This window comes from Chinchilla lanigera, unplaced genomic scaffold, assembly GCF_000276665.1.
Source record: "Chinchilla lanigera isolate Chin_1 unplaced genomic scaffold, ChiLan1.0 scaffold00083, whole genome shotgun sequence".
In the NCBI taxonomy this organism is placed as follows: domain Eukaryota; kingdom Metazoa; phylum Chordata; class Mammalia; order Rodentia; family Chinchillidae; genus Chinchilla; species Chinchilla lanigera.
In genome coordinates, this window is record NW_004955484.1 from 3,842,191 (window position 1) to 3,865,070 (window position 22,880).

Sequence of the window (22,880 nt, forward strand, 5' to 3'; positions counted from 1 at the left end):
CTATGCAGTTCAGGCTGGCCTTGAGCTAACTTTGTAGCCTAGGCTGGTCTTGAACTCACAACGATCCTCCTACCTCAGCCTCCCGAGTGCTGGGATTACAGGCATGTGCCACCATGCCCAGCCAGGTCTTTACTTTTATTGTTTATTTTGCTCACCTCTGTTCCCTCTTTCCTCAATTGTGTTTCTTGGTCTTTTGATATTTTCAAGTAAGTGAACATTATTGCTAGTGTTTCTGTTTGCTTCTACAATCTTTTGCTCTCTCTCTCATTCTTTCCTTCCTCTTCTCCAGTTTCCCAAAGCTTGGCTGATCACCCTTTGTCCAACAGCCTTGCTTCTACTATATTTACCTTCATTTATCTCTCTGCTTTGTTGCCTATCCCTCTTAAATTCTCCCATCACAGGGTAAAGTCACTCAACTAAGGGAAAGCTTGCATACAAGATCCTGGCTTATGTTGGATTTTGTTATGTAACTGTAGATCTTGCTTTTATGGTTAAAGGTACCAAATTAACAATTACCACAGTTTGTCAATTTCTAGGTTGTGCTTGATGCTATTGTTACTGGTAACTGTACTACCTTAGTCAGTTTTTCTCCCTTGTATGACAACACTGCTATGGCCGGGGTCATAACCATTGCTACAGTCCAGTACCAAAGGACTTGGTGCTGAGCCAAATAGACAGAAATTATTCATCCCCCAATAAATTGGGAAGGTAGGATCTTGGAACAGACACAAAGATCTAGCTACACATAGAAGAAATAGACATTTCCTAGGGAAGCCTGGATACTAGCAATAAAGCTATCTACCATAAGCAACTTACAAGAATCAACACAGAAAACAAATTAAAATAAAAAATACAAATGACAAGACACAGAAGCAAAATGCAACCCCAGACCTCCAGCCTACCCAGGACAAGTCCATGGGACAATGAGATAGAGGAAATCAGAAACCACTCACCTGAAATTACTGAAATGATAGCAGTAGAAGTAAAAAGAAAACCAGATGAATGAGGCTATAGAGAAAATCAGATTAGAAATAATCTCACAGTTAAAAAAAAAAGATGACAATCAAAATGAAGGACCTGTCAGTGGATCTAGAGTAGACAGAGATTAAAAAAAATAGAGTAGCTTAGCAAAATGATGGAAATCGTGAATGCCCAACACAGGAAAGAAATTGAATCCATGAAACAGATTCAAACAGATACCCAGAAGATTACAAACTGCATTGAAAGTATATGCATCTGGGCCAGGGATCTAGTTCAGTGGCACAAGCACCTGCCTGGTAAGCACAAGGTCCTGAGTTCGATTCCTGGTACCATAAACAACAACAACAACAACAACAACAACAACAACAACAAAGGAAAGTATATGCAGCTGACTGACCCAAGGTGAGAACATAATATCAAACCTAGAATCCAGCACTATGGTTGCTGGCAATGAAGAAAAGAAGGATTTCATTTTTTCTTTCTTTTTTTTTTTTTGAGACAGGATCTCACTATGTAGTTCAGGTGGCCTTGAGCTCATTATGTAGCCCAGGCTGGCCTCAAACTTGCAGCAATCCTCCTGCATCAGCCTCCTGAGTGCTGGGATTACAGGCATGTGCCACTGTGCCTGGCAAGAAAGATTTCAGAAAAATAGCAAGAGACCATGAAAAATCAATCCAACAGCTACAAGATGATGCAAAGAAGGACACCATAAGATTGAGCAGAGTCAATGAGAAAGTAGGAGACAGCACAAATGATATAAAAAAACATGTTCATAGAGGTAATGGCAGAAAATTTCCCAAACATACAGAAAAGAATTTGACATACAAATAAGTGAAGCATATAGAACTGCAATTAGCCATGACCAAAATAAATCTAAACCAAGTCATGTAATAATCAAGATACCAGAAATACAACACAAGAAAAAAATATTAAAGGCTGTTAGATAAAAGAAACAAATTGCGTATAAAGGAAAGCCCACCAGAATCATAGCTGAGCAACAGAAATCCTTAAGTCAAGGAGAGCCTGGAGTGAAGTATTTCAAATCTTGAAAGAAAACAACCTCCACCCCAGATTGATGTACCTGCAAAACTATCTTTCAGAATTAATGGAGAAATAAGATGCTTCTATGACAAAGAACAACTGAAAAAATTCATGACCCCCAAGTCAGTTCTGCAAAACGGTCTGAAGGACATTTTAGAATGAGATAATAAAGAACACAATGCCAAGAACAACATAGAAAGAAACCAGTAGGCAATATAAGCAATTAAAAAGAGGGAAAAGACAGGGAACCAACAATATGTCAATATTATCAGGAAAATAATATGTCAATGAAAAGCCAATACATATCAGCTATAACTATCAATATAAATGGTCTCAATTTACCAATCAAAAGAAACAGACTGGCAGAATGGATCAAGAAACAAGATATAACAATATGCTGAAAACAAGAAAAACATTTAATTCAAAAGGAAATTCATAGACTGAAAATCCAAGGCTAGAAAATAATACCTCATGTGATAGAACCCAGAAAAAGTCAGGGGTAGATATTTTGTTTGCAGACAAAGTGAACTTTAAGCCAAGACTAACTAAGAGAGACAAAGAAGGTCACTGCATACTTGTTAATGGAAAACTCCAAGAGGAAGAGATAATAATCATAAATATATATGCACCAAATACTGGCACATCCAACTATATAAAATCAATACTAACAGATACGAAATATCAAATAAGCACAAACACAATTGTAACGGGGGACCTTAATACCTCACTGTCACAAATAGACATATCAACTAGACAAAAAATCAACAAAGAAATATCAGAACTTAAGCAAACCTGTGAACATATGGACTTAGTAGATGTCTACACAGTGTTCCATATCCTAACATTATAATACACATTTTTCTAAGCTGTGCATGGGACATTCTCCTAAACAGACCACATACTGGCACATAGAACATGCTTAAGTAAATGGAAAGGAATTGAAATTATTCCTTGCATATTATCAGATCATAATGCAATGAAATTAGAAATCAACAGCAAAACCCCACAAAACTCTATAAACAAATGGAAATTAAATAACAACCTCCTGAACAACTAATGCATCACAGATGAAACTGAAGAAGGTAAAGAGTATCTACAACTAAATGATAATGCTGATACAACATACCAGAACTTATGGGATGCACTGAAAGCAATCCGAAGAAGGAAATTTATAGTGATGAATTCTAATATCAGGGAAACAGAACAAACTCAATAAACAACCTGATGTTGAACCTCAAATTCTGGAAAAAGAAGAACAAGTCAAGCCCAAAGCTCATATGAGGGAGGAAATGACAAAGATCAGAGCAGAAATTAATGCAATAGAGACCAAGGAAACAATATAAAGAATCAATGAATTGAAGAGTTGGTTCTTTGAAAGATTATATAAGATTGACAAACCCTTAGCCAACCTTACCAAAAAAAGGAAAGGAAAGAAAATACTCAAATTCATGCAATTAGGAATAAAAAGGGTGAAATCACAATGGGTCCTACAGAAATCCAGAAAATCATCAATACCTACTTTGAGAACCTTTATTTTAATAAGATGGAAAACACAAAAGAAATAGATATATTCATAGTTATGTATGAATTACCAAAGATGAAATAAGAAGATATAAAAATTCTAAGTAACTCAATATCAGTCAATGAAATTGAAGGTGTAATTAAGAGAAGGATCCAACCAAAAAAAGAGAACTATAGGCCAATCTCTATAATGAACATAGATGCAAAAATCCTCAGTAAGATACTGGCAAACAGAATACAGCAAATCATCAAGAAGATTACACACCATGATCAAGAGGATTCATCCCAGGGATACAGGGATGGTTCAACATACACAAATCAATAAATGTAATACACCATATCAACAGAGCCAAGAACAAAAATTACATGATCATCTCAATAGACACAGAAGCAGCATTTGACAAGGTCCAAAATCCATTCATGATAAAAACCCAACAGAAAATTGTAATAGATGGTTGTTATCTCAATTTGCTAAAAGCCATGTGTGACAAACCTACAGCAAACATCAGACTAAATGGTAAAAAACTGAAAGCTTTCACTCTAAAATCAGGAACATTACATTGAAAACTATGGTACTCTGAAAAAGAAGATGGAAGAAGGTATCAGAAAATAGAAGGCTGGGAGTTACGGCACATGCCTGTAATTTCAGCACTCAGGAGGCTGAGGCAGGAGGATTGCTGTCAGCTTGAGGCCAGCATGGGTTACAAAGTGAGTTCAAGGCCAGCCTGAACTGCATAGTCAAACTTTGTCTTAAAAAAGACAAAGAGAAAAAAAATAGAAAGGTATCTCTTTTTCTTGGGCAGCAAGAACTAACATAGTGAAAATGGCCATACTCCAAAAATTATTACACAGATTTAAAGCAATCTTGGTCAAAATATCAATAGTATACCTCACAGAACTAGAGAAAACAATCCCAAAATTTATCTTCAATGGGTAGAGACCTAGAATAGCAAAAGAATTCTAGGCAACAAAGGTAAGTCAGGAGGCATCACAATCCCTGACTTTAAATCATACTACAAAGCTACTGTAATAAAAGCAGGATGGTAGTGGCAAAAAATAGACTTTAAGATCAGTGAAACAGATTAGAAGATGTAGAAACAACTCCAAAGACACTCTGCCACCTTATCTTTGACAAAAGGGGGCAAAAAACGCATACACTGGAAGAAAGATAGCCTGTTTAATAAATGATGCTGGAAAAATTGGCTTTCCACATGCCAAACACAAAAATTAGATGAATGTTTCTCATCATGCTCTAAATTAAATTCAAAATGGATCAAAGATCTAAATTTAAAATAGAAACACTAAATCTGCTGGAAAATAAGATAGTTAGAACTCTTACAGACATAGGTGTAGGCAAAGACTTTATAAACAAAACCCAGGACACAAGGGAAATATAAAGAATCAAGAACTGGGATTTCATCTTATTAAAAAGCTTTTGCATAGCAAAATAAATCATCAACACAGTGAAGAGACACCCCCACAGCGTGGGAAAAATTTTGCTAGCTATTCCTCAGACAAAGAACTAATATCTACAATATATAATGAACTCAAAAAAATGAGACCCCCTTCAAATTTAAAGACCCCATCTACAAATGGGCACCTGAAAGGAATAGATATTTCCGAGATGAAAAAGTAGAAATGGCAAATAAATATATGAAAAAACTTTCAGCATTACTGGTCATTTGAGAGCTGTAAATTAAATCAATACTGAGATTCCATCTCACTCCAGAAAGAATAGCAATTATCAAGAAATCAACCTACAACAAATGCTAGCAGGGATGTGGGGTAAAAGGAACCCTCCTCCACTATTGATGGGAGTGTAGACTGGTGTAATCACTGTGAAAAAAACTAAAACTAGACAGATTCCTCAAAAAACTAAAATTAGAGATTCCATTTGACCCAGTACTTCCTTTTTTGGGTATCTTCCTAAAAGAATTAAAAACATCATACCACAGCAATATTTCATGCCCATGTTTATAGCAGCACAGTTTATATAGCTAAATCTTGGAAACAGCCCAATGCCCATCAATTGATGAATGGGTAAAGAAGATGTGGGTTTTTAAATATTCAACAGAGAACTACTCAGCCACAAAGAAGTATAAACTTGAGGCATTTATAGGTAAGTAGATGGACCTTGAGATCATACTCGTAAGTAAAATACATTGAACACACATGTAAAAATCACATTGTTTCTCCAGTGTGAGAAATTAAAAGTGTAAATAAGGAGCAGAATGTTTAGATATTATAAAATAAGAAGAAAATACTAGATTGGGAAAGGGAACTAGGGAGGGAAGAGGGGGAAAGGAAGGAAGGGAAAAGAAAAGAAGGAAAAAATGGAAACAAAGCTTTTGTAAATAAGAGGAGAAGAGGAGTTGAAGGGAGGGTAAGGGAATAGGATAAAACAGGAATTGAGATAAATCACATACAGATAAGAAGTCCCTATGATGAAAGTGATCGTTATGTGTATTTAAAATGTACCCATGAAATTAATAATAAAAGAACAAGCTAATGAATACCATTATGAGAAGAAAAATTGAATAGTGTTTGGAGAAGATAAAATCATTATAAACTCCATAAAGCCTGTTTACATTGTAAGTGAATTTTATCCTCTTCCTATTTCTGGCAATTTTTTTCTACACAATGTAAACAAATTAATCTCATTCACTTAAAAAGTTCCATTTCTCTGTATTATCATTTAAAGAAAATGTTTTTCTTCCTAATAGGGAAAAGGAGCCCTGTGCTAAGAATGCCTAATTCAGTTCCTATCTGAAATTCAAAAGTCTATTGAAGGTCATGTTTCAGTCTACCTTGAGTAGGGTCTCAAGGTTTCATGCTTTGGTGAAGAAGCATGAGAAAAAAAATCTGAGGTCATTTTAGTTTTTCTAACTTGGAAATGGACAGGACTTCACCTGTGGGCCTCCCACCCTGTTTCCTCCGACCACAGCATTTGTGATCCCAGTGCTATCCACTCCTAGTAGGCAACAAAAGGCAGGATGAGCAATTATTTCCTGACTCCCTACTAACTAGCTGGGAACTCTAACTAGCTTGGGACTCTGTGGACTCAAATATATTTGAGATGACCATGACTGGTTCCTCTCCTCTGGCTCAGCCCATCTCAGCCACTTGCTTGCTTGATCCAGTCATTCTGGGACCTTTTCCTTGTCTCTGCATTTAATCTGTTTTTACTTTTGGTCCTCATCTAGATTGAACTTGTTGCTGCTCTAACCCATTAAATCTGGAGAGCATTTTGCTTGGCTGAGCCCTGAACAGCTTCTGACATGATAGATTCAGCCTCAATCCAAATCTCCAGCCTTATTTTCCCGCTTGCTACCTTTGCTCTGAGCACACTGGTCTGCTCTTGGAAACCCGGAGGAAGCATTTCTTGCACATTCACAATTTTGTTCTCCAAAAGTCCTGTTTTCCAAGACTCGGTTTTAAGTTCCATCTCTCAAGAAGTCTTCTTAACCTATGATCCTGACCTCAGTCTCTGAACTAATGTACCATTCTTACTGTGTTCATCTGTGGTCCTCATAATGACTTTCATAAAACATTGGTCCTAGAAGATGTCTCCAAAGCAAAAGCTCCCTTTTGGATATTTAGTGCACATACTACCTCTAAGAATTTCTGAAGTTTTACGTGAAAAAACATTTCATGCAATATGGAGCCTCGTGCTTCTCAAACTGAGTTAGCCGTGGACATGCTTTTCCATGTTACATCTTTTTTTTATTTTAAAGAGAACAAAACAGTAAAAATGATACAGAATTTCAAAACAAGATGATAGGAAATTAACAATGGTTATTATATTATATATTGTTATCTTCAAAGTAGTTGCTCAGATTACCAGATATAGGCATGTAAGATTGGTCAAGCAACATAAACTCTAATTGTTCCTTTCAATGAGCTAATAGCAATTAGTGGTGCACATACTCCTAAGTACAATAAATCAGATTCACATATGTAAACATCATATTGTCTTCCTAGTGTAAGAATCTGAAAAAGTAAATAAAATCCAAAAGGTACAATAGGTATTGTGAAAAGGAAAGAAGCTGCTCAAAAGGAAAGAACAACTGGGATGAGAGAAAGGAGAAAAGAAAGAAGGAAGGGGGAAAAAAATATATGTATATATATATACACAAGGTAGCTAAGATCATTGTACTACTAATTTCTATTGGTTCATTGAAAGGGACAGTTAATGCTTAACTTTTTGATCAATTTTGCACGCCTATATCTGGTAATCTGAACAACGACTTTGAAGGTAACAATATGCAATATAACAACTGTTGTTGATTTCCTATCATCTTGTTTTGAAATTCTGTATCATTTTTAATGTTTTAAAATTCTTTATTCTCTTTAAAATAAGAAGTAATAAATTTAAGAAATTAGTGGTACAACTATCTTAGCAAAATCTATCTATCTATCTATCTATCTACCTATCTATCTATCTTTAATAACTATTTTAGAAGTAAGGAAAAAAATCTGAATTTTCCACAAGTAACTTTGTACTCTAAAGAGTTCTTAGGTCCCTATCTTTTCTCCAACTAATTAAAGTGATAACAGTTCAGCAGTTTGAACCAGCTGTGGGTGTTCTGAGCTCCCACAGCTGTTTTCATCCTCACAATGCTAAATGCGAGGTAATACATAGACAGCCCTCAGCACTGTGCCTAGCACACAGCACATATGCAGACTGTCAAGCTACTTTCATTGTGAGGTAGTGTGACAGACAGGTTAAGAGTTTAGTCTATGGAATTGGACAGCGCCCCTTTGAACTCTGGTATATCTCTCACTGGATAAAACGTAATGTCAAGGACTGTGTTTTTTTTCCTGGTATACACACAATGAATTAAGGACAGAGCAGTTCTCGCCTCTGGTGATTTGCCTACCAGAGGACTTTCAGTAGTGTTTAGAGACAGTTTTGGTTGTCACTCTAGCAACTAGTGGCTAAAAGTGAGGGACACTATTAAACATCCCACAATGTACAGGACGAAGAAGTATCCAGCTTCAAATGTCAATAGTGCCTTGTTGAGAAATAGTGTTCTACAACCAGGCTAATCAGGGATGAATTTCTTACCTCTGATATTAGCTGTTTAGCCTTACACAAGCTATGGAATTTCTCTAAGTGTTAATTCCTTGTCTATAGATTTGGATTCTAATTATATCAGCAGGGTTACTGCATATAAGTGAGATGAACTGGGTAATCCATATGAAATGTTTCACATAGTGACGGGTGCATAGAAAGTGACCTAGGGGCATACTTTCACTGATCTGCACTCACTGTCTCACAGTGACAATGAGGCCCTTATGATGAATTCTTTAGCTCTCTCAGAACTCAATATGTAAGGCTCAGAGTGAGTGCTCTCACTGAAACAGGCCCAGCATGCCCACTTGTGTTTACTGCATGGTTGGATTTTACTTATATACTCACCGGGGGCTCAATGCTGAAAATGCTACCCAAGAAGAGCATGCTGTCTTCCTGAACCAGCTTCCTCTGATTCTCAAAGGTGCGGGAGAGAATGGAAAGATGTTCTCGGAGTGAAGGATCAATAATGCACTCTTCAAGAAACTCATCGGTCTCCTGCTTTTCCTCTGTGGTCAAATCATTACAGACCCTAAAGAAAATATAGGAAAAGCAAGCTTTATTTTAGTGCTGCCATAAAGAACTGTGTATAGGGGCTTCCCTCTAGCCCACATCCTGGAAATATCCTTACATCACCCTGGGGTAGGCCGCCTCACCCTGAGTCTGGGTGACTTGTACTCAGTGCTCAGGCCTTTCAGAGGCTCCATTTATTCACCTTTAGTCACATCCCACAAGAAGTCCTCCTTGATTTCTTTCCTACCCAGTGCTCAAATGTTTACCCTTGGCCCCTTATGAATATGGACAAATATTTTCTTTTAGGTAACTATGTTTTCCAGGCTGCCTTTAAAATATTTAATATGTACACTCTCTCCCACATTGCAAGAATGAATTTGCCCTTGTTAAACTTGTTTAGTTTTAATTCTTTCTTAGCTGTGAGTAATCTAGGGAATAGAGCTGGCAAGGACTAAGTTTGGATGCTGATTTTATGATCTATTTACTAGCTCTGTGATTTTGAGAGTTACACAGTTTCACTAAGCTTCAGTACCTGGCCCTATATATTAGGGGTAATAGGCACAGACCTCATCTATCAAAGAGATGAGGGTTAAATGTGAGCCAGGACCTGGTTCAGTTCTTGGGACAAAGCAGGTGCTCCATCAATATCAGTATTTTCCCTGTGTCAACTGTAAGCAGATACTAAGGGCTAAGCTTATAAACTGCTCAAGCTACCTAAAGAAACCTCCTTTCCTCTTTATCATTATTAGTCAGAAAAGCAGCCCTCCCCAACCACTCTCCAGAGCTGTGTTCCCCTTTCGCTTGAATTTGCAGACTGGATTGTATCTCCTTCCAGGACATAGGACCACATTTCCAGCATTGCACTGCTATTGCCAGTGGCGAGAGACAAATACTAAGCACATGAGTGCTGAGTGAGAGACTTAGGTCCCTGAAATCCCGTCCCAACCCCAACTCATTTTCTACATGACTTCATATAAACCGTATGCTCAGTACTGTTAGCTCTTTTTAACTTCAGTATTCAGAGTTCTTTGGTCACACAGTACAAAGAAGTCAAAGGAACGGATTCAGTGTGCACTATTTCCAAGAAGAAAAGCAGCCTGTGCTTCCTTTGGATTGTTAGGCAGGAAGCAGCGTCCAAGGCAACCAGTGGTGGTCCTTCTGTACTGCTAGGAAGGACAGCACAAGTTAAATAGAGCTCGGAAGCAAAGGAACTTATTCTTTTTACCTTGGCATTTGATTTCTGTCTGAAAGACTTATGTGTTCTATGCCCTTTGAAACAATAAATTCCACTGCAGGTATAAATCTTGAAGAAAAAAAATCATGGATGTAAATAAAGACACAGCTGTAAAGATGCTTATTAAAGTGCAGAACAATAACAAATAAAGGAGGCAAACTTGATGTAAGATATTGAAAGACCGGCTAAATGAATAATGGGAATCATAAACACTCAGTTACTGGGTACTGGCTGAACATTTCACAGGCATCAGGAAACTTAATACTCATAACCACTATCTGAGATAATTATTATAATGACCATCATTTTCATTTTACAGATGATGAAACCAGGACTGAGAAAGGTTAAGAATCTTGTCTCAGGTCACATAGTTGAAAAATGGAGCCTGAAATTCAAACTAGGCCTTTTGTAGCTTGAATTTCTTAGTGTTATCCAACACTCTATACTGCCGCCTATGATGTATGTATATCAATGGGAGAATAAGCAGCTGTTAAAATGCCATTCAAGAAGACTATCTAACAGCAATTCACAAAAGTTGGAAACATTTTAAAAATGAAAAAGCAGGTTACAAAATAAGGTATTTAGAATAATGCCACTTTGCTAACACAAAAGCAAAGGAAAACAAACACATTGTGAAAAAGAACAAATGTAGAGATACCAAAATATTCACAGTGGTTCTCACTGCGTTGTAATATTAGAACTGATTTTTACTTTATCTTTTTGCTTTTCCTTGTATTTTCTAAATTTGATTAGTTCACAATGCATTTCTTTTGAAAATAGAAAACAAAAATAATTTTAAAATTGAAATGCTAACCCACCTTTTGACTAAAGCACTATAGACATTTCCATGGTCGCCCAAGGCAAATGTTGGCCTGAGCCCATGGTGCCACGACTAGAAGAGATACAGGTAAAATGTGGGGCTGTGCAGCAGGGAGTGGTCTACCAAGCCAGGGCAGTGTGTTACACACACACAGCAACAGGCATGGACCTGAGCACATGGATCATGGTGAGAAAGGAGGAAACTGAATGCAAAGTGTGACATCTATCTATCTACCTATCTATCTATCTATCTATCTATCTATCATCTACCTATCTGTCTATCTACCTATCTTTCAAATTAGAATGGTATCTTTGGAAAAATTAATGGGAATGGAACGTGGGATGTGAAAGAATACATTGCCTAATGTAGATCAAAAATGGCAATACTCAGTGAATAGAGAGGAGTGTGATTAGCTCAACCTTCACACAAGAAAAAAAGAACACAAAACAGAAATTCCCAAATGCTGCTCTTCTCCCATGCTGTTAGGATTCTCAAGCAGGAATAGCCAATATATGGTAGAGGGTAGGATGGGGAATGCTGAAGGATGCCTCTTTGCCCTCTGCTGAAGAACTGGAGCAGGGCTGGGAGTCTAAGGAGGAGTGTGTAACAAGCACCATCAGCTATCTAGACTCCAACGGGAGTGGCCACATACTTGTATCTCAGCCAATGGCTTCATCACCTTGTCTTGCTGATAGTCACGTGTTCTTGTACTCAGCGTGATTCTTTACAGAAGAGACTTCTCATCAGAGAACATTAAAAAAGCCCACTCCTTGTGTTTCAGTAAAACCATAAACTTAACGCATTTTACAAATAGTCTGGTTGGCATTAACACCCATCCCCTTCCATCATCATATACAGGCTGGCCTATGGGTTTCAGTCAAACATTGGATTTTACCAAGACTTATGACTTAGGTAATGGAGGATTGAATGAGTAATGTTTCCTCACCTCCCTTGCAGCAAAAGAAATGGTAGCTGAATGGTGAGTAGATTAAAATCTGTGGCCTTCAGATCTGGGAGAAATACTCGCCATACTTGGTGTGGAACAGATGGAGCAATCTATGTTCTACTGGACCATGTGACATGGGCAATGAGCAGCTCTATGGTCACTATTATGAAATGAGGACCAGAGGTCCTTTTACTTTTTCCCAGATACTATCTAAGTCCTTAGATTTTTGTATAACCCCAAGGAAGATAAAGAGCCTCCAAATTCATCTGAGATTAAATTTATTCTGACCCAGGTAGCAGACTCAAAGCCAAATTAAAACTGATTTATCTAGAGAAACGTGCTATTTTCTGCAGCTGAATCAGGTGGAATCAACCCAGGCTGAGCACCTTGTTGGGCTCCATTGAGGATGCCTGGAGGTCTCAGATAGAGGAAATCTAGAATCAGAGCTACCTGCTCTTCAGATAATGGTGTGACCTTGTGGGAGAAACAGAGGAGCAGAAATCCTTAAAAGCTCATGCTGAGCCTCAGAATACAGGAAACGTGATGAGAATGCATATGAAAGATTCTTGCAGGCTGTTTTAAAAATTTCTCAGGACAAGGTAAGGAAGAAAGGAGAAGGATGCATGCAGACTCCATCACAGAAGAGATTAATTTCTTTGCCACTTCCAGAAAAACATCAAGAAAGAGAACAAAAAGGAAATTTTTAAAGGTCCCTATTTTTGATATCAAAAAAAATTTTTTATGAATAGAAACAATTTTAAGGCCTAGAACTACTTCCTAGAGAAGAGATATTTTCATTGTCAGAGTTGAAACTTGGAATAGTCCCTTGTGGCTACATCTGGACATGTGTCTTACAGAGACCGACACAATGAGATAAATAACAGGGAAGGTCATCCCTCCTCGAATGGAAATGATAAACTGCCAGAAAGGAAAAGAGCTTCCAAGGGCTAAAAATAGAGCTTCTCCCATCCACTGGGAGAAGATAAATCCAAGTCTTTGCACATCGTTATGTTGGTAAACAAGAAACCATGATGGCTAGAACAGGAGTCGAGAGCATTTGTTAAAACTATTAGTATTTTCAAGGTAACCTTTGAGAAAGTTTTGATTCCTGCCATGTTATAATTGGAGTCTAGTTATAACTTTAGTGTTTCATTATAACACAAAAGTTAACTCTTATGTCCCTGGGGTTCTGAAAGGGAAAATTTTAAGTCTCTGGAAATATAGGTCAGCCCACTTAGAGCAGGTTCTCTGTAATCGAAGCTTAGGCCAAGTGTCCACCTCTTTCTCTACATTTTTAACTACAGAGGCTGCTGAAGTATGGGGAGAAAGTGAGGAAGATGTTCCTACGATGAGCAAGAGAAACATATACAAAGCATCACTCTGGGGATACCGGTACGGGCCTTGCTGGGAGCTCAAGAAAACATTCTTCCCATTGGCTACAGGACTTGCTTCAGGGAAGGAGACATCTCTACCCACGAGCAAGCTGTCAAAGAACATTCCACTTTGTCAACTGCTTATGTGTGGCCCGGAACAGAATGGGAATGTGGGACATGGAGGAAGAGGCTCATGTCCACCCCAAGGGCACCACACTTGGAGCGGGCAGCTGTGTTGAGGCAGGAACTTAGTGTTCAGTAAGGTACAAACAGCTCTGTGCTTGGCTTGTTTTTAAAGCAAATGGGAATTTCATGGCAGTTACTTCAGCGACAAGAATCCATGGCTAGTAATATGAATGGGCTTGTAATGTAACGGGGATGGGCCAAGGAACAAGAGAGGGAAGAGAGAGAAGAGCCCGTTCTTAGTCCAATAGGAAACCAGACATAGATGGCCTCTGTTTCCCCCTTGTCCCTAGGCATCTGGCACTCAGGAGAAGGGGAGAGGAAAAGAAGGCAGCACTGTCAGTGGACACTTCACTTAGATAAGCCAGCCTGGTTCTGGATTGTGTTAGGTTGCTATACATTACCCAAAGTGAAAGTGAAGGTATTCTTATTTAGATATCTAAAGCCACTTTTCAAATTCATTGTTTGAGAAGGGTATGATTTAGATAATAACATTAGGCTTCCAATCATGCTTGTGAAAATGCTATACTATCCTGTTCCCTTGTTACAAAAAGTGCTAGAAGAATTGCTAGGACGAGCAAGAGAGGTAGGAAAAAAAGACAATGTAAGCAGAAAAACAAGAACAATGATACTAAAGAGATAGAGGTGTGAGTGTCAGGGGAGGTGAAGCAGAGAGGAAAAGCCCATGCGCATGTGGTTCAATTACATTTCTAGAGTCTCTGTTAATACTTGGTTTATCTTCCTTCCTTCCTTCCTTCCTTCCTTCCTTCCTTCCTTCCTTCCTTCCTTCCTTCCTTCCTTCCTCCCTTCCATCCCTTTTCTTTCTTTCTTTTCTTTTCTTTCTTTCTTTTTTTCTTTCTTTTTCTTCCTTCCTTTCTTTCTTCTTTCTTTCTTTCTTTCTTTCTTTCTTTCTTTCTTTCTTTCTTTCTTTCTTTCTTTCTTTCTCTTTCCTGTTGAGATGAACTTCCTTAAATACTTCCTGGACATCACCATGGCATCAGTCACATACTACACACAGTCAAACAGACATGGTTGAAATGAAACCAGCTTCCCCTCCTGTGTATGTAATGCACACTCATTTCCCCATAGGACATCATGATATCGAAGCACTATTTTTACCGTTGTTTCACCTTCTTGATTTGTACCCACTCTCTCACTTTATCTTCTAATATATTGGACCATTCTGATCTGATTGCCAATTAGCACCTGCCAATTGAGGAATCAGCAGATGGATTTTTTTTTAACTTTTGTACCACTGACATTTCTGTACAATGAGGCCAAATGAAGTTTGTAAGCAGGAAAGGTTTTTCTTCTCTCACTTTTTAAAGATGGCACAGTGGTGATCCTGTGATTAAAGTTTATTGTCTGACTGCAAAAGCTGCTGGCCTACTGTGTCCTGCCATTGTCACAGCTCCTTCTGATTCAATTAGGGACAGCGCACTAGGGGATTTCTACCTGGTTCCCATGGACCTAAGACTTTTATTTTTATCCCATACTAACTTGGTGCTAGACAAAGCTTTGAAGCTTCCCAGGGCTAATCTTTAATGAAAATGGAAAGGCAAATAAAAAAGGCTGAAATAAATTCCAATGAAAGAAGCAAAAGTATTAATTTAGGAAAAGAGATAAAAATGAAAATACAGTTTAAAAGAGGCAAAGATGGATTCAATAAAGAAAAATGTTAAAAATTTAACAGTGATCAGATTAGTTAAAACAGTTTGGTTTTACATCTTATTAATTTTCTCTACTGGCTGAGGTATCATTTGTTAAAAGGGACAATATTAAAATACCAGTAATCATTATTAAATCATTACATGGTTTGCAGGGATAGAGTAGTGTTACTAAAGCCAAGACTATAAAAATCATTATACCTAAGCCCTTTTTTCCCTCATACTTTCTATTTTCTAGAGATACGTTTTCACTGAAAAAGATTCACATTGATGCCAACTAAAAATAGATTATTTTTAGAAACTTCTTATGAAAGTGGGTGGACCTGGCTAGAAATATGAAAAGGAATACACACATTTAGATTAGTTTTGAAAAAATAGGGTAGAGTGAAATCTAGTTGTTATTGCTACATTAAGACCAGGTTGAGACTGAGAATGGACAACATGCTTTTCCATGTAGCCCAGCTCAGATTCTTTAAATGAGCAGCTCCAAAAAGGTTTCAGGCACTGTAACCAATTTATAAAAAATTCACAGTGAGTTGATTAGAGGCTTACTACAAAAGTCATAACAAACTGAGTTTTACAGCCCCTTGTTGCTGCAAATAGGTAATTTTTATCACAAACCTATACTTTTCTCTGTCCTCCTCTTCTTGGGTGGCAAATATTTTCCACTGGAAATGGGCAATGATGTTACTGCGGTTGTGAATGGTGATAGTTCGCTGATTGGCCAGAGAGATGTAGGTTTTCTCGATGATCAAGGAGTTCTTGTCCAGCCTTATATTCATGTCTGTGGCAGCTCCATAGAGAGATACAAATATTTTTTCACCTAGGAATTAGCAGAGTACAAACAACTTTCAGATTTACTCTAGAATGTTACTTGTAGTCTATTTTATTTGCAGCTCCAGTTAGGGAATAGAGCAGAAACATTAGATATTTCATTCTCTCTCCATTCTATTAATTCAGAGATAAGATAGGGTTGAAAATTTAACTAGTGTGCTACCTTTCTTGGTCATTGTAAGAAATACATAGAACATAAATGTTGTGGTGGGTGTTCCAAGACAATTCCTTCTTCATAAATAGTTTTCAATCGTACAGTCTGACAGGAGGGCAATTTTCAATTGTACAGTCTGACAGGAGTTCTAGAATATAACCTTATGCCTCATCTTTAGCCCATGCATGAGCTGGCTTCCTGGCTCTGAGGTGATTTTACCAAATATATCTGAGAAGATTTAAGTCCAATCAAGGAAGTGGCCAGGAAAGAAGATTCAATAACTTTAAAAATAAAAAATTAACGACTTAAAAGAAATCACATTGAGGCAACAGCAATCAAAACAAAACATGTATAAAAACATACATACTTGTCAAGTCTGGATAGTGGATACATAGAAAACATAAACAAATAAAAACTCTATTTTAAATTCTTAATTTGTTAAATATTAGGAACATTTTTGTTTAGCATAGCAACTTAAGTCCCTGACTTGATTCAAAATGCACCCAGCAGCTTGGTTCTAGGTATGTAAGGGAGGCCCCTGGGCTTACACAAAGACACAGACCTACACCATTTGACTTCTGCAATCTTATAGCAAGTATGTCACTCTCACATCAAAATTAAAAAAAAGAAATACCTAAGTGCTGCCAGTGTTTCATTGCTCTAAAATTTTCATTAGACTCCAGAAAGTATAATTACCTGCACCTTATTTTTAATTTTTACATTTTTTTTATTTTAAAGAATTCTGCACCTTATTTTTTCACAAACCTTTCTGGTTTATTTATTGTATGAACCAACTGGCCAGTAAATACATTGACAAATCTTTATACATTTAAAAATTCTTCAAGATCTACCACTTTGGATACAGCAAAATTTAAAGAAAAAGTAAGCATCAAGTCTTAGGTTCTAAAGTTTAAAATATTTTTATTAAAAATTTAGACATAAAGGCAAAATGTGAAGTACTACAGAAACACATGTGGTGAAACTAAAATGTCTTCACTCCATCTCTAGCCTGTTTAGAGGTAAGAACTGTCAAGATTTTCCCTGTAAACCTTTCACCCAAAAGTTTTAAACTTTCTGATGAGTGAAATTGAATGACGTGATTCGTTAAAACCTACTGTTGCTTTAATTTGCATATTCTTCATTATGGAAGATGTTGAACACTTTTTCATAAGTTAATTAGCTTATGCCAGAAAGAAGACCCTCCCTACCATGGAGGTCCACACAGAGTTCCCACAAAGGACTATGCCCCAAGATGAGGGTGAACTGGAAACAGATTAGCCCTAGTTCAGAGCTGAAGACTATGCTGGAATTTTCTAGACTCTGGAGAACTTCAAGCTGTGAGTTTGATGGCAATTGACTATATTCCAAAATACCCAGAAAAAGCAACTCATTTCTGTTCAGAGAAATGTACCTGCATGCAAAGTTTTAAGCTATTCAACATTTTTTTAAAAAGCACACAGCCCAACATAATGAGATACACAAAGAAATAAAACTCCATGTGTTAAGACCAGTGATATGAGAAAAACAGAAATAGGTGCAAAAACACCCAGATCCCAGGAGTTACCAGTTATAGAATGCTAGAGTTTATATCTAGATATCCTCGGAGGGCCACACACACTCAGATGGGGGTTCATAGCTGACTCTCTGTTAGGAGGTGCAGTTTCTTCAGAAAAGGACGGTCACTGAGCGCACGGCCTGAAAGGGTTTCTCTTCCTTTCCAGGGCCTCCCTTTACTCTCTGCTTCTCTGCCACCAGGACAACAACAACAGCTTTTTTTCTCTGTCATGCCCCTCTATACTGCTGCCCTGCCTTGGAGCCAGCTGACAAAGGATGGAAACCTCTCTGAACTGCAAGCCAAAACAAACCTCTCCTTCAAGTTAAGGTACTGGGTCTCAGGGATGAGAGTGACTAAGACGTAGACCATGTTCTTAGAGTGCCTATGGGAACAAAGAGGTGACCGTAAGAGGAGCTATATTCAGAGGACAGGACATTGGAAAAATATCTGAAAAATTAGAAAAGAGCCACATTCTAGGATTTACAGGAAAAAAATAGCTTAAATTAAGGAAAGAAAAACTTCACAGAAAAAAAACCCAAGGAATAAATTTAATAAGAGGCTTTTATGAAAAAACGATGAAGTAAAGCCACTCTGGAGAAATCAAAGAAATAAAGTACATGAAAAATACACATGGGTGGGTAAGAGACAAGGTAGGTGGTATGAGAAGGTCAAACAGTGTTTAAGTGGAACTCAGAAAGAAAGACAATGAAGCAAAGATAATATTTCAAGAAATGAAATGAGTTTACTAGAATTAATAAATATCAGTTCACAATTCATTGTGTTTTTATTTTTTTATTGGTACCGGGAATCAAACTCAGGACCTTGTGCTTGCCAGGCAGGTGCTTATGCCACTAAGCTATATCCTTGGCCCTTCAGTTCACAATTCAAAAAGCCTGATGAAAGTCAAAGGGGATAAATGAAAAGAAATTCATGCCTAGATATATTATAATGGAACTAAAGAAATCAAAGATAAAGTCCAGAAAGCAGCAAGGAAAAATAAAAGAGAAATGATCTTCAAAGGATCCACAGTGGGGTTTATATTTGATTTTTCAATGGAAACTGTAAAAATAATGGAATGTTATTTTCAGTATGATGGTAAAAACAATGCCAGACAAGAATCCACTGAAGTTTTCAGCTTTTTAACCTAAAAATGTCTTTGTTTTGCCTTCATTTTTGAAGGATACTTTCAATAGTAAAAGATCCTAAATTAGCGTTATTTTCTTTGAGCCTTTTTTTTTTTTTGCACTGGGGATTGAACTCATGGCCTTCACACTGAGCTACATCCCCAACCCTATTTTGTTTTTTAGTTTTTGAAACAGGGTCTTGCTAAGTTGCTAAATTGCCCAGGCTGGGCTCAAATTCATAATTCTCCTGCCTCAGTCTCACAGAGTGCTTGGATTACAGGGATGCACTACCATGCTTGGCTCTCTTTGAGCACTTTAATAATGCCACTTTACTGTCCCTGAAAAATTTACTATCAGTATTATCAGCATTACTTTTGTGTCTGTTTTCTCTTGGTACTTTCTTTAATATTCAGCATTTTAACAATATGCCTATAGTCAGTTTTCTTTGTATTTGCATCACCACCAGTTTGCTGAGCTTTGTGAACATAAGGATTAATCGCATGGGGGAGGGGGTTCTCAGTCAATATCTCTTAAAGTACTATTTTATTCCATTCATTCTCTCTTCTATTTCTGAGACTCCAGTTACACATGTTGACCTTTTGATTATGTCTCACATGGACTTCACTTTCTGTTTACTTTGTTTGTTTGTTTGTTTCTCTCTGTGCCTTAGTTTGGATATTTTAGATAGGTCTTCAGGTTCCTTAATCCTGTCTTCTGTTGTATTTCTTCTGCTGTTAAATATATAATAGTTAATTTCCAACTTTGTGTTTTTCAGTATAATATCTTTACTCAAATCTGAAAAGATAAAACAAATAGGCCAATCTACAGAATAACTGCACTTCTAAACATGAATGTAAATATCTTAAATAAAAAATTATCAATGACAATCTGTCACTAGATTAAGAGAATGATACTTCATGACCAAGTGGAGCTTACTTCAGGAATACAATGAGATAATAAGGAAATCTAATAAAATAGCTCTAAATTTAAGGAGAAAAATGTTACTTTCAATGATGCTATGAAAGAATTTGATAAAACTCAAAACACTTTTTAAAAGTCTGTAAAATAGGAATGGATAAAATTAAAATATAATATATAATCTCAGTAATTAGCACAACCTGGTATCAATGCATGCAGGGATAATCAATGGAACAGAATAAAACATCAACACTAAGCCAAATACATATTAGAATTTAGTATATTATAAAGGCAGCATTTCATATCACTGGTATAAACATGAACATTATGAAAAATATCCTTGGAACAACTTTGTAGACATATGGAAAAATAAATCTCTTATCTTATATCAGAATAAATGTCAAGTGAATCAAAATAAATGTTCAATATAAAGCCATAAAAGTAGAACAATACACAAGAGAATTTCTTTGTAACTTCAGACCAGACAAAGCTTTCTAGCTGTGATTCAAACTTCATGTCCCTCTAAAAATGTTAGAAAGTTTGATTACCTGAAAATAAAAAAGGAAATTCTGAATGTTACAAAACTCTATAGGCAAAAACAAAAGAGAAAAGCCTGGGGAAAATATCTGCAGCAAGGGGACCAGATATACAAATAAAGCTTAGAAATCAATAAGACAAGCCGGTCGAAGAATGCGTAGAGTTGCCAAAAAAGAAAGAACCTGTATGTGCTTGAAAAGATGCTCCAGCGCTTCTTGGCCTCCTGGCTATGATCAAGTGTTGAAAAGCTGCTAGACTTCACGCACAATTGAGAGAAATGCAAATAATGTGTTTATACCCCCCCCCCCCATATCAGACTGATAGAACAAAAGTTTGAGAACGTAATTGGCTGTCAAAGCAGTGCGGGAAAAGGCACAGTGAAATGCAAAAGGGTACCACTCTTCCCTACCCTATGGAGCGAATTTGGCAGCACGGATCAAAATACCTATCTAGATCACAAAACTATTTACCCTCTGTCCCATTTCTAGGAGTTTATACAAGCGAGGAGCCTGAGTAAGTTCATGGGCATTTATTATAACATTATTTTTAATAATGATGAAGTTGAAAAAGCTAGTCTCCATAAGAGAAAGCTGCTTAAATAAATTGTGCCACTGTACAAAGGTACACAATGTGAAGTAAAGATTCCAGGATTCATGACTGAGTGGAAAAGGCAAGAAGAGGAACAGTCTATATAGTACATTATATAAAGAAGGAAAATAAGAATATTCATTCATTCTTGTATCTACTTTCATAAAATCACTGGAGGGATAGCCAAGACACCAATCAAATATTGGTGGGGTAAATTGGGTGATATTGAAGCAAGACTTTTCAATATATATTTTAAAAGACTGCTTTAATTTTTTAATATATGACTATATCATCCATCCAAAAACTAATGTAAAAAAGGGTTGTAAGGCCTCCAATAAACAAAGTTGCTAGACAGCACTTACATGAAAGTTCAAGCTGGTACAGTCATTTGACAAATCAATTTAATGTTCAACTAATACCAGCATTAGATTTCCATATAACCCAGCAATTGTACTTGTAGGCATTTATCCTAAAAAAAAACACACAGCTGCAGGAGGACATTATACAAAGATGCTCAATGCAGCATGGTCTCTGAGAGGATAAAACCTAGGCACAGCCTTAATATTTGATAGAATAGACAAAGTATAACATTTTCACGTCCGGAGATATGGTACATTTGTTAAGATAAATCAGAGCAGCCTGTGTCTACATGTTTAAATCTTTAAGTCATAATGTTGAATGAAGGAAGCAAGTTGGAGAATGGTATGTATAGCACAATATCATTTATGTGAAGTTTAAAACTGCTTGAGACAAAACTATATATTGTTTAGGGGTAAGTGAAGTTTTAGGAACAACACAAAATGCACCAAATATAGCTTTTCCAAGGGTACAGGAATTAGGTAAGCAAAGGGTAGTAATGTGGCTTCAAATCTGTAATCTCATACAGAAAATAAAACTCCTGAAGTAAATGTAAATGGCAAAATGTTGAGAGAGTTAAGTAAAATAGATGTTGATTGTATTATTCTCTGTGATTTTGTTGTTATTTGAAATACTTCATTATTTAAAAAGTTAATCAAGGGAAAAAAGACACAAGGGCTTATTTCCACAAACCTAGGGATCAGAAAGACTACTGTTATCCATTTGAATTGTTCACTGAAAAATGTTCTTTCCTAGAAATATAGCAAGAGCTGCTATAGTTTTTCAGAACCGTCTAAGTTTTTTACTGTTCTAAGAAAATCATCAGATCCAGATAGAGCAGCAGTAACTCTCCTCTTGTCCCCAAAGAGCTGCTGAAGTGCCTGCTTTTGATACCCACTTGCCTGAAGACAAGTTTAAGGGTTCCCCACTCTTAGCCACTTAGAAGGTTTTTGGGATAGAGATGGGCATCCTGTGGGAGTGGACGAGGCTCCTGTGTCTCCCTGTTCTGGTTTTTGTTCCCTTAGAGTGCTCTGGTTCTGTTTCTGGGGCTGAAAACTACAATCACTGTGGATGAGACTAGCTGCAATCATTTATTATGTCCCTGTAAAGATATATTTTGTGGAAGGTTTCATTACCTCTTACCAGTTTTGCTACTATCAATCAAGCAAAACAAATATGAACAAAACTAATTTTACGAAAATAAATGTGACGCTACCTCTATCATAATACATTTCCTACTTTGGCTTCAGGACTTGGAGACAACAGAGGACATTAAATAAAATATACGAGTGGAGCCATAGATTCTCAAGGGAGCAAGCTGATGGAAGAAGGGTATCTTACTTCTTGGCCACAGCAGGATAAAATCCACTACTATAGCATGTTGCAGAAACAAAGTTCTTCGGAAGTTCTCTTCTTTTGTTGAAGAAATGGAAATGAAGGAACGTGATGGTGCTTACCCA

At 37.0% G+C, this 22,880-nt stretch overlaps 1 protein-coding gene across 4 annotated transcripts in view; it reads right to left on the reverse strand.

Moving 5' to 3' along the window:
• Positions 1-22,880, reverse strand: part of Hydin (HYDIN, axonemal central pair apparatus protein) — a 380,912-nt gene that overhangs the window by 274,295 nt on the left and 83,737 nt on the right. For all 4 annotated transcript variants that reach the window (XM_013503972.1, XM_013503969.1, XM_013503970.1 and 1 more), the window contains exons 8-9: positions 15,975-16,176; positions 8,966-9,149 (exon numbers count right to left, since the gene is read on the reverse strand). In XM_013503972.1, coding sequence (XP_013359426.1) covers positions 8,966-9,149; positions 15,975-16,176 — 386 coding nt within the window. The remainder of the gene's footprint in view (positions 1-8,965; positions 9,150-15,974; positions 16,177-22,880) is intronic.